Raw genomic sequence first — 11,987 nt, 5'->3', positions numbered from 1 at the left:
CCCCACACCATCATTCCTCCTCCACCAATGCAGTCTGAAACGTCCCGTTCTCCTGCAACCTCTAAGCCACGGGTCCATCAGATTTCCAGATAGAAAAGTATGATTCCTCCCTCAAGAGAAGACGTCTCCACTGCTCTAGAGTCCAGTGACGGCTTTACACCACTGCATCACGCTTTACATTGTACTTGTTGATGTGTGGCTGCAGCTGCTGCCATGGAAACTCGTTCCATGAAGCTCTCTGTGTGTACTGTACTTATGCTGATCTGAAGGTCACATGAAGGTTGCAGCTCTGCAGCAACTGACTGCAGAAAGTCTATGACCTCTTTAGACTTTCAGCATCCTGGCTGAGTTGTTCCAAATTCTTCCATTTTGTTCTGATAGAACTGACAGTTGACTGTGGAATATTTAGGACATTTCAAGACTGGATTTGTTGCTCAGGTGGCATCCTATGACAGTTCAACACTGGAATTCACTGAGATCCTGAGAGCAAAACATGCTTTCACTAATGTTTCTAAAAACAGTAATTAGTGATTAGGACTCCTGATTCTGATCATTTGGATGGATGAGCCAATACGTTTGGTCATATAGTACATGTTTATGACTTATAATCATAGACACATCTTCAAGTCAAAAAGACAAACATCCCAGTAGCAGCAAGACTCACACTCCTCTGAAACACTTAGCTCTATTTCAATTAATCCTCGATGTGGACTCTGGGAGCAGTGAAGACGATTCTTTTGTTGTGGAATCAGAGTTCATCTTCTCAGATTCCTCCTATGATGAGGATATGCCAGTACATGGATTTGCAGCCAGAACATCCTCTCCACATGATACTTATACATAAGTAGACTAATAAACTATTAATTGTTGAAGAAGAGAATGATGAGAAGCCTTTATCTGTAAAAAGACAATTTTCCCAATTCAAAAAAGGCAACCAGAATGATGAAGACAGCCAGTGGTGCCACAAAACACAGACACACTGGAGAAAAGTCTTTCTTGTAGGCCAGGACTGCCTGGTCCTAAAAAACCTGTTTCTCTTAGGTATGTGGATGGGGGGAGGGAGCAGAACTGTGTGCTGTCGTACAACCTAGATCTAATTTACAATTTGAAGGTCATTAAATGCATCAAGAAGGAATCCCCCACCCCCCATGTCACCAGTTTGTCAATTATTGTATTTGTCTGTGTTAAAAAAGAAAATTTTAACTGCATTGAACAGTTTCAATTTAAAAATAAAATATAAAAGTAAAAGCAAATATTTTATGTGGACTATTCTTAAGCGGGATTCGAACCCATGACCTTCTGAATGTGAGTCCGCAGCCATAACCACTTGACCGTCTAGTGGTGGAATATGGAACACATGTCAAACTTAAATTTAAACCTGACAATCTGGATTGCGTAAACAGGAAGTCAGTGCTGATGGTTTAAAAGCATCAAAAATAGATCAACCCCCCGTCGCCCCCCATTTCGATGGATGAAATGCTAAATGTAAACTCAACAGAAGGAAACTGTCTTCAGGAGAAGTGTGCTTTAAACATTGGTGTTTCTCGCCTTTCGAATGCTTTGTCAAAGCAACAGAAAATCCTTTAAAAAACAAGCCACGAAATCCTGTTGTATGTTGAAACAAGTCTCAGACAAAAGCCTCTGTGTGGTCCTGATATAGAAACTAGGAGTTAGAGATTATGGACATCTATAAACGTGTCAAAAGAGAGAAGCAGGTTGCTTAGAGTCAGTTCTTCTCTTCACATCAGAAGTTTTCTGTTTGTGCTGTTCAGTAAAACATTTTTTTGGTAGATTTTGACTGAATTCACTCAGAGTTTCTTTATTATTTTTTTAACACAAAGTCATTCAGGCTTCTTCTAGTCAGAATTTGATAAAATTCAAGTTAAAATTCATTAAAGGAAGCTAAAATTCACAAAGCAAAAATAAAGTGAATAAATAAATAATGATATTTCACTGAAATACATAAAGTAAGCAATTTGCCACTATTTTTGTAAAAGGTATAAGAAGTTTATCTCATGTGTTTACTTTAAAAATGCTCTGAAATCCCGAGTTTTGAAATAACTTAAGTTCATGATTGATGAATTTTTAACACTATTCCTGCAAATCTGCCTACAGTTTATTTGCAGACAGGAGTTCAGATTAGATTCTGCAAATGCTTCAGACGAGCTGTCTTCTGTCTGTTTTTTTAAACCTTAATCCCCCTTGAAAGCTTACTAAATAAAAGTTTAAAAAAGTGGTGTATTTTAGTATTTTTCAAGCTTAAAATTGTGAAGTAATGAATTTCCCAAAAGTTTATTTTAGAAATCAAACAGCCTGTTTGAGAAGTTGCAATAGATGGTTCACTCACACTAAAAAGGGGATAAACCACCTCCAGTGTTTTCAAACACAAAAATCTACTCGTCCTCTGGAGGAATGCAGTCTGTGACATGGATTTTTTTAGTGAAAACCACACAGTATATGGCACAACTTAACTGATACTTGGCTGTGAAGCTGGGGAAGAGCAAATACACAGAGAGAAGAAAAAAAGAGAAAAAAGCACAGTCCACGAGCAGGACAAAGTCCATCTTTAACCAGCTTATCATTTAGTAACAGAGCCACACTTTCTTTCAGTAAAAAAATCATGTTTCTGTTCAAGACCAAACAAAAAACGAACCGTGACATCTGACTGTGATTAGACATTAACTGGAAGAAGTTCTAAAACTTTGAACCCTTGAAGCTAAATTAGTATTTAAACACAGTTGAAAAAGCTTAGAACGCTGAACGAATGATAATCTGACAGCAAAACTATGGCAGTTTGTTATAGCCATAATTGACATATAGAAATGTAAATTTTAATATTATATTGTAAATTGCAAAATGTATTTTCATATTAAAAGCCTGAATTACATTGAATTGTCAATTGAAAAATGCATTTTTAAAAATTGCATGATGAATTTCCAAATTGAAATGTCAATTGAGAAATGCATAATACTTTGAATTATGGCTAAAAAGAAAGACAGCTTTAAGAACTGCCCTGGTAAAATACTAAAACCACAAATCTTTTTGATCCAAGTTATCCAGTAAATAAGTCAACTGTCCACTGTTTCGTTAAAGATCCACTCAGAAAAAATGATGTTTTTGGTGTTTTTAACATGTTCTTGTTGCATTTTTCTGATGATGTACGACATACACAAAGGAACTTAAGATAATATTTGCATTTATTCAAATCATAATGAATCAGGACCAAACCAAAAAAGGTAGTTTGAAAAGGAGCTTATTTAAAACGCAGAAACTACATTGGATGACTGGATGGGACGGTTCTGGTTCAGATCCCAGCTGGGTCCATTCTTTGTGGAGTTTCCATGCTCTCCTTATGCATGTTCTTTCTCAGGGCACTCCAGTTTAATTTGATTTATTCGTTTATTTCAAGCATTAATTGTAGACAATAAGAAAGTAAATCACACTGATAACTCAAACTTATTTCAGAAATAAAGTTACACACTGATCATAAAAGAAAGAAAAATCAACAAAATGACTCATAGTCATGAATAGTTATTTTTTTTTAAATGCATACAATTGGCCCCATATTAATTAAACATGATTGTCAATTACAGTCAGTAGAGTTTGATTTATTTCTTGAAAAGGAATATAAAAAAGCAAACTTGTATAATCCCACACCTATTGTGTTGGTTTGTAATTTTGATTTATTAGTTTTAGTTAATAACATTTTGTGCTAGTTTAATATAAGAATGATCTTGTAAATTACACATGCATGCATAGACTATTTAAAAATATGATTCCACCTAATATTGTCATGTTTGTTTTCCATAGTAAAAGAAGAAAAAAATGATGACAAAATGTCATTTTTGACTTGACTTTCTTGCATTTGTATTTCAAGTAAATCTGCAGCAGCATGAAAGATTTTATTTTATTTAGTTGATTTTGGACAATGCATTTCTATTATCATTTCTGAGCAAACATGACCACAAAACAACATTTACATTAAAAATCCAACACTCAAACACAGGATGGATTTTATTTTGAAATTAACTTCTAAGTTATTCTGTCAAAAGTAAAAGGTAAAATTTTTTCTACAAACAAGTGAATACTGTTATATTTAAATTATTGTCAGTATTTAAAATTTATAAATTAATGGCTTAGCAACCACCAAAACATAAATAAAAGGTATTTTTCTAGCAGGGAACAGCAGCTCTTGCTGGGTTTTAGTCAGAAAAAATATGATCCAAATGGGTCTTTTTGCACTAAAGGTTGCAGAGCCCTGAGCTAGGAGTAGTGGAGCAGATATTTGGATGTACAATGCTGCTTCTTAACATTTGAAGTGTTCTTGAGGCCTAAAAGAAAATGGTTGTCCTTCATTATAGAACTTATTCCCCTATTTTTGGCAAATTAATTAGTGCAATCTATTGCTACAATTGGCTCATGACTGATGTGAATGTGGCTACTATAAAGATGTTTTATTCTTTTACTAAATAAAAAAAATCTATCTTAACTTTGTCTGGTCAGCTCTACCTACTGGTGACATGTAACTCTTAATTGTCTCTAAAGTGAAAAAAACAAACAGTAAATTATAAAATACCCCAGACACTTCAATGCTGTAAAAGTACTTTGTTGTGGAACATCATATAAGAATAATTCATGGCCCTCTTTATGTATGTTTGACCCACAGTGACCTTTATGAGGAACTCCGTGTTTTTAAAGTAATGTTCCAACACAGGAATAAACTCCATTAAATGATTCATTCTCAACTGTACTAATTTCAGAAACAAACTTGTCAAATCCTTGGATCAGAATAAGGTTTTTCGTAAAAAGTATTTTTTTTTTCTACTGACTTCGGAGACTCTTTTATTTCTATGTGACATAAATCCTGAATTTTCAGGATTTTATTGTAGTTATGTGTCAAAAAGAAGTGAAGCGTGTTTCCAAAAAACATTCAGAAATTCAAACAGCTCATTTGTGTGTAAAGTATAGAAACTCTGCATGACTTTAAACAGGTCGACTGCTTTGGTCGAAGGATAACCTGGTGATTAAACGTCTTTCCAAACTAGAATATAAAGAACAATGGAAACGTCAGAACATTCTTTGAACAAGTTTAATATTATTTTTAAAGACCTGCTAAAGAAATTAAATAAAAATGTTTAGAAATATTAGAAAAAAAACACAAATCGTGGTTCTACTGTGAGAATGTTTAGTTACAACATGAAGTATTCACACACTGAGCAGAAGAGGTTAACACTGGACCCCCCGTCGGGCTGTCTGTCAGGAGAAGAGGTGCAGCCACATCCCCAAACGGCGTCCACAGGTCGGCTGACCTTCACTGCTGTGTCATCTTGGCGGCTTCAGCTTTGATGAGGGATATGAGCTCCAGATTTATGAGGAACACAAAGCGGAGACTCGCGATCTGAAGAGACATTTTTATTATTAGTTTTGAGCTCATCAGAACTGTGCAGTGTTGGGTTAACGTATTTCACACACCTCTACCACCGAGTTGTTATTTAGCTTCCACTTGTTGCCCGACAGGACCGGTCTCCCGTCGATGTAGATGGGCCGTCTGCCTTCGTTGGCGATGAAGAAGTCTCCGTTATTCTTCAGCTTTATGATTCCTGGAAACACAATGAGTTGCAGAATTTAAAGAAATGTTAATGTTAAAATAAAACACAGAAGATTGTAAATGTTATTAAGATTATAATTTATCACATTGATTGCTTTATTGTTGAAATGAGTGAAGTTGTTTAAGAACTACTCCAATAAAGTTTTTGGTGTTTTTAACATGTTCTTGTAGCATTTTTTTATGATGGAGGACACCATAAAATAATTTTTACTAGGTTACTCAACTCATAGGCAAATGTCTAACAGACTACTGCCAAAGTGCTGAAAATATGTCTCATAAGAGGACATATTAAAAGACCACATTTACATTAGAAAAAGATATAGTTATAGATATATAAGCCATTTATTGTCTTGCGGGAAAAAACAGAATATTCAATCATTTTTGTAGAGAAATGTTAACGACTGGTTAATTCCTAGTACAAAAATCCACTGCGAGTCAGTGGCGTCAGCCGAGTGTTCATCCACCTTGTTTTCTTGATATTTTCCATGCAGGTCCCTCCAGCGACAGATCTACATCCACCTGTTTGTCCTTGGTTGCTCTCCCCAGTGTAATCTGTTTGAACACAGTAGAAACGTCATGAGAAACAGTCTTTAAAGATGAGTCCTTCGCTGCTTCTCACCTCTCGTGATCTCATCAGGTAGCGCACCATTCTGCCTCGTAGTGCTGCTAGAGTCTGGTTGTCAAAGTCTGGCATGCTCATCCCTGATGGAACAGAAACAAACAGCTTTCACAGACGAGAACACACTTGAAACTTTTTCAATGCAAATAAATAAATAAGGTTTGGATCTTTGTCAAGATCTAAATTAACCGTATGTTTAAAAACAACAGCAAAGCACATCAACCCTTTGGAACCTGGGGCCTAAAACTCTGTATTTATCAACTTCTGAATTTACCTCTGTACTTTCAATTTAAAAGGCTACTTGCTTTCTTAGTTGGCATCATTTTAAATCAGAACAACTGCACCTATGACTCACTATCTTTATTTTGTCAATTTTTCTATGCTGTATTCACACACTAGACAAAATCATGCAAAAACAGAAAATTCCATCTGGAAAAAAATTGATACATTTTGCTATGGAAACTCCAAAAAATGTTTAACAAACTGTTTTTACAACATAGAATTAAAGTTTTAGGTGTAATTAAAAAAAACAACAAGAAAAAATGTTGTCAATAAACTAATCAGCTTCCAGGCAGCCCCAAAAAATGAATTTCTTTCCTAAGAGCACTGTTGTCCATCTGACATTTTTCCTGGAATTCTGTTTTTTTTGCTACTTTTTTCCTCAAATTGTCCTTATAGTGTTATGTAGAATAATAAGTTTTTTTTTTTTTTTTGAGGTTTGATCCAGCTGGATGTCAGGTGTTCTACTCGGCTGGAATCTGGGGTCTGTCTACTCTGAAGTGTTCGCCTCCTGCAGTGGCTGCAGGTGGTGAACCGCAGAGTTTCTGCAATTTTTAGACGATGCTGGTGCTCCTTGCTCTAGAAAATTCATGTTGGTCCCCATCCTAAAAATAAATAATGATTCGTTTCCTCTACGGATTTCTAATAGCAGACACCTCCGTTTCACTCCCCACAGCAGGTCCTCTGCTCTGCATAGCAGCCATCAAATCAATATTCATCTTTTGCCTTATTTATATAAAAAAAAGATTGTCCTAAACTACAAATAAATGCCATATTATTTCTTTAATTCAGTAAAAATGTCAGTCAGAATATTAAAGCAAGCTTAAGTTTATTTTAGATGTAGCTGATCTCACAGCTGCTTGGCAGCATCTGTTCCAAAGGGTGAAGGTTAATAATTTAGTCATCAAGAGAAAGTTGGATCATTTACTTCTGCCTATGAAATAAAATAATGTAATTTAAAGCATAAACATATTTCATGACAGTTTCAGAAATGTCAAATAAAGGCTACGGGCACATAGTGACACATTTCAAAAGTGTTAAACTATACCTTTACTTTGAAAACTTTTTGTTCCAAAAACTGGAACTGAGCAGAACAAAGTGAATTCTGAAGTTCTGTTGGGTTAAGTCATTGGTCAATCTGTTGAAAATATTTCACTCCTAATTGTGCAAATTTGAGGCTCAACTACATTTAAATGACAGATTTAGATAAATCTGTTGTCATGAATTGAAAATAAGCACCAAAATTATCCTAAAAATTTGACTTTATATAGGTTTGTTATCTGTAACATCATGCTTTATAACTTTGAGGTTTAAGGGAAATTGTTCTCTCACCTGTGATACTGTCCACGAGGACCTGCCATCGAGGAAGCTCCTGCTCCAACTGTCTGATTTCCTTTTTCTGGTGACGATCTGAAATCATCAGTTCTAAAACAAGAAGATAAAGAAAATCCATCCAGATATGTAAAAACCAACCAATCACACTGTTTCTGATTCAGATAGCATAACTAATCATCAATAATGTCTTAAAAAGAACCTCTTACCGTGTTCTAAGACTTCATCTCTGCTTTCCCTGTGAGCAGAAGAAAACAACAATGGAAAACTTCCTTTAACTTTTACAAACAGGAGCATAGATCTACATAATGGAAAATAAAAGCATCGATTGCCCACAGTGAAAGCTGGACATACTTTAACTTGACATCATCGACCATCTGTTCAGCATCAGAAAAGTTGAGGACCTGATCGCCTTTAGGGAGGGGCTGTACTGCAACACACAAAAGTTCACACTGGGATCACTACAAAGCATTTCATGTTCTCGTTTAATTAAAGATCTTTAATAACTGTTCAGGTTGTTGTGACACGGTGGTCGCATCATACTGAGGTTGTGCAAATAAAACCATACAAAGAAAGTATAAATAAATGCTGTTTTTGTTGCTTGTCCGTAGTAAGAGTATGTTTATTAACATATGTGATTTTTTACTCTCCATTACACATGTTCAGTATAAGCTATGAAGCTGTCCATTAAAAAACAAACAAAAGTATTGAGTAACATCTCAGCTATTTGGTCAGATTGAAGAATTATGAAAAGCTCACATGTAAAACTGCCCTATGGGTAGATATGGACTGCCTGCAGAAAAAAAAAAATTGGGGACCCCGGTAGGCAAAACAAAATATCAAAGTCTATGACCTTGATATTAAGAGCAAAAATGTTCATGTGCAATTTTTAACCACAGGTCATAGCTACCACTTATACAACACATAGTAAGGGTAAAGTAAGTGAGACATGGGCACATAGTACAATTTTTTCTATCTCTTCAAGTCTGGCGCGCTGCGCAAGGAGCGCCTTGCAGGCAGATGTGTGGCTCCTACTGGGTTGTGATCAGTGAGACGGCTCAAAACGGCTCTTTAAGTGTTAAAGATCGTAGACCCCTGGACTAGAGTGTGGTGTAAGGACACCATAACCCGGCATCACCCGTACCTCACAGATAACTTGAATTATCCGAAAAAAATCTTTATGATTCACTCACTACATGCACAACAAAAATAAGTTATATTTTTAGGATGTCTCTTAAGGTGGTCGTACGAGAACTGCCAGACACACCTGCGCTCCCCTTAAGATGCAGCCGCTCCTTTCTACGTCCCTCCATGGGGCTGAACGACCCACAAACAAACAGCATCCATACGGGTCACGTACAGTTGCATGTGACTAAGGCCCAATCGTTTAAACTTCCATACAAATACATGAGGAAGCTGGAATACAGGAACCTACAAATGCACGAACAATACAGGTGGCTCTATCAAGAACAGCAAAATTGAGTTTTAAACCTAATTCCTCTTCTTTTTTAAGCTACAACATTAGTGTTGATTACATTTATTTTTTCTAAATATAGTGACTTAGAAAAACAATCTAACAAATTTGCATAAACACTAGGGATGCCTCAATATTGATTATTTTTTTTATATAAAAATAGTAAAAGCTATTATTACATAACTAAGCAATACAAAGACTAAGTGTAGGTAACTCAATGGTGCTCAACTCACCACTTTGGTCATCCAGTAGGTAGTACTGCTTCAGGAGCTGCCAGTGAACCAGCAGGCTCTTGGGTGTGCGGTAAGGGTGAAAGACTGCAGGGTGTTTATTTAGAAGCTCCTGAAACACTTCCAGTTTGGGTTGACTGGTCTGTTATGAGACAATTTAAAAATATATGCATTATCTGCATAAATAATAATAATCAAACGACAAAATTAATCTGTACGCTACAATTTATGTAATTTTTGATCTGAAAATTTGATCTAATCCAAAAATGAATAAATAACACCCACTGATCCAATCTTAGCCAGCAATGCCTGCTCAGCCTGACTGAAGAGAGCTTTGCTTTGGATTGCGGCGATTGCCTCCGGATGAAGCTGTCGCATGGCCTGCCACGCTAGCCTGTGCGGACAGACAAAACAGAATGAGCAACGTCCTCAAAAACAAGAAAAATGTGAAAAAAGGATAGCAAAAAATGATTCCTGTGGGCATTCTCTTACTTTGAGATGACAGGATCGTACAGCAAAGCGTACCACCTCTCTTTAATTTCAAGCAACGTGAAGCGACAACTGAACTTGACCCCCAGATGAACAGAGGTTAAGTCTGTAGTCTGAAGATAAGCAGAATAAAAAAATTAATTGAAAGTTTGAACAACAGTAATGCATCAATGGTGTGCAAACTCACAAAATAAAAAATGCTCACCTGTAATACAGCATTAATTAGAAGTAGGTCATCTGTGGGTTTCCATCGTCCCAGATCTTTGGTAATATGTAAAGGCTGCTTGCTTTTCTTTACTCTTTTGGCCATGGGTGGAGGGTTTAGTACCATTGTAAGAGGAGTTCCAGATTTTGTCACCTTTTGAAATAATAATAATAATAAATCAGATTATTTTATTTGTTTCAATAACTAGTGGGGCATTAGTGGTAGTGCATACCTTTTTTTTCTCACTAGATGAAAGCTCACTTCCCAAACACCGAACAGGTTCTATGAGAGGAGGACCTTTGACTCTACTGGACGACTTCACGAGGCTGCTCTCCACAAGCTCATCATCAAACTTCTTTCTCTTTATCGACCTTGTAAGGCAGAGACGGTAAAAGTAACCCGTTATTTTTCTTAACATGAACATTTATTTATTTCTTTCTACCTGTTTCACAGATAGATCAGCAGAACATACTAAAACATTTAAACCAAACCTGGACGAGCTTCTCCGTTTGGGGACTCCGCTACCAAAAGATTGTGCTGACGGTCTCTTCACATCTTTTACCCCAAGTGACTCTTCATCTTCTGACCGACTCTGAACTCCAGATACTCCCACAGATGCACCAGTAGAGTCACCAGACTGCATCTCTTCATCAGCGTAAAGAAGCAGGTTTGGAATCAGCTGTAACAAAAACATAAATAAGGACATTAGGGGTAATTGGTTTGACGTGTTAGCCTCTAAAATAGATGTAGCCATGTTATTTCGACTTATGAGTGTACCCCAACCTTTAACTGTCCTGCTTAATTGGCATGCTTTTGAAAGCAAGAATTACACAAAATCACTAATAAATATATAACGTTTTAAAACCTCTGTTTTCCCATGTTTCTATTAGTTCAGTTCACGACCTATAGGAAACATTTATCTTAATGGATAAATATAAACCCGTGTTTACCATTACATTTATATCTATGAGAGTTATACTGCTACATAATTTATTTACATACAAGCAGTCCTTCATAAAAACACAAAGTGGATTTTTTTTTGGCTTCGAATCTAATTTTCTGGTTATGCTACTTCTTTGTTAGCATACCATTTTAGCCGATAACTCCCTCTGCATGAGTATGAATTTAAATGTAACATTTCACATTTTATTTAACGAAAACAATTCGCATGTTGTTTATGCTGCAATTTCCACAGCAATCACGCTTCTAAACACAAGTTGTAGCATTTTATTGGTGTTGACTAGCTGCTGTTAGCTCACTAACGTAGCAATTTACAACAGCTAATGTTTGGTGGTTAGCAAGCTGGGAAAACGGTGACTTTTGACTTACCTTTACTCCGCTATAGTCGTTGCGTCGTATGACCAGCAATTAGATAAAAAATTTAGCCTGATTATACGTATTTTGGCAGGTGTGTTTGTTTAAGTAACATATCTAACACGAGCATTTAATGTTTAGCTTATTAGCATTAGCTTAGCTCTACTGCTGTTTCCTGCTACTCTGAGGTCAAACTGAGGGTTGAGCCTCTAGCGCCCTCTGCTGGACTGGAATGGAAGTCATATCAGTTAAACAGGAGAGGTTGGATGAATGAATGAATGAAAATTCATATTATATGAAAAAAAAAAGTATTTTTCAGATTCAGTTGCGATGAACAGTGTTAAGGTGAGTTGATTGATGAGGTGTCAAACTTGTCATTCCTGTATGATGTATGTTATAAAGTAGCAATAAAATAGTCTGAACTTTGTTAACCTCTT

The 11,987-nt window shown here is 36.1% G+C and overlaps 1 protein-coding gene across 2 annotated transcripts; it reads right to left on the bottom strand.

Annotated features, from left to right (window-relative positions):
• Nucleotides 1–5,168: 5,168 nt before the first annotated feature.
• Nucleotides 5,169–11,780, bottom strand: mcrs1 (microspherule protein 1). 2 transcript variants are annotated; one of them, XM_024271005.2, is made up of 14 exons: nucleotides 11,566–11,780; nucleotides 10,728–10,915; nucleotides 10,469–10,607; nucleotides 10,237–10,389; nucleotides 10,035–10,144; nucleotides 9,828–9,936; nucleotides 9,546–9,684; nucleotides 8,193–8,268; nucleotides 8,048–8,076; nucleotides 7,839–7,931; nucleotides 6,228–6,310; nucleotides 6,073–6,160; nucleotides 5,473–5,600; nucleotides 5,169–5,398 (listed from the first exon to the last, which is right to left on the bottom strand). In XM_024271005.2, exons 2-14 carry the CDS (start codon nucleotides 10,877–10,879, stop codon nucleotides 5,312–5,314), a joined length of 1,386 nt encoding a protein of 461 aa, XP_024126773.1. In that variant the 5' UTR covers nucleotides 10,880–10,915; nucleotides 11,566–11,780; the 3' UTR covers nucleotides 5,169–5,311. The 2 variants fall into 2 exon arrangements, with proteins under 2 accessions (XP_024126773.1, XP_024126774.1); XM_024271006.2 differs by lacking the exons at nucleotides 10,728–10,915; nucleotides 11,566–11,780 and having other exon boundaries at nucleotides 10,237–10,394; nucleotides 10,473–10,607.
• Nucleotides 11,781–11,987: the final 207 nt, after the last annotated feature.

The sequence above is a fragment of the Oryzias melastigma genome, linkage group LG5, assembly GCF_002922805.2.
Source record: "Oryzias melastigma strain HK-1 linkage group LG5, ASM292280v2, whole genome shotgun sequence".
NCBI lineage: Eukaryota > Metazoa > Chordata > Actinopteri > Beloniformes > Adrianichthyidae > Oryzias > Oryzias melastigma.
This window is presented reverse-complemented; position numbering and strand designations above follow the sequence as displayed.

Excerpts from the sequence above, each read along its gene's own strand:
- mcrs1 (XM_024271005.2), bottom strand. The coding sequence starts at position 10,879 with ATGCAGTCTGGTGACTCTACTGGTGCATCTGTGGGAGTATCTGGAGTT. Across the intron at positions 10,390-10,468 it reads CATCTAGTGAGAAAAAAAAG|GTGACAAAATCTGGAACTCC; the intron begins GTATGCACTACC and ends TTATTTCAAAAG. Across the intron at positions 7,932-8,047 it reads AGATGAAGTCTTAGAACACG|AACTGATGATTTCAGATCGT; the intron begins GTAAGAGGTTCT and ends TTCTTGTTTTAG.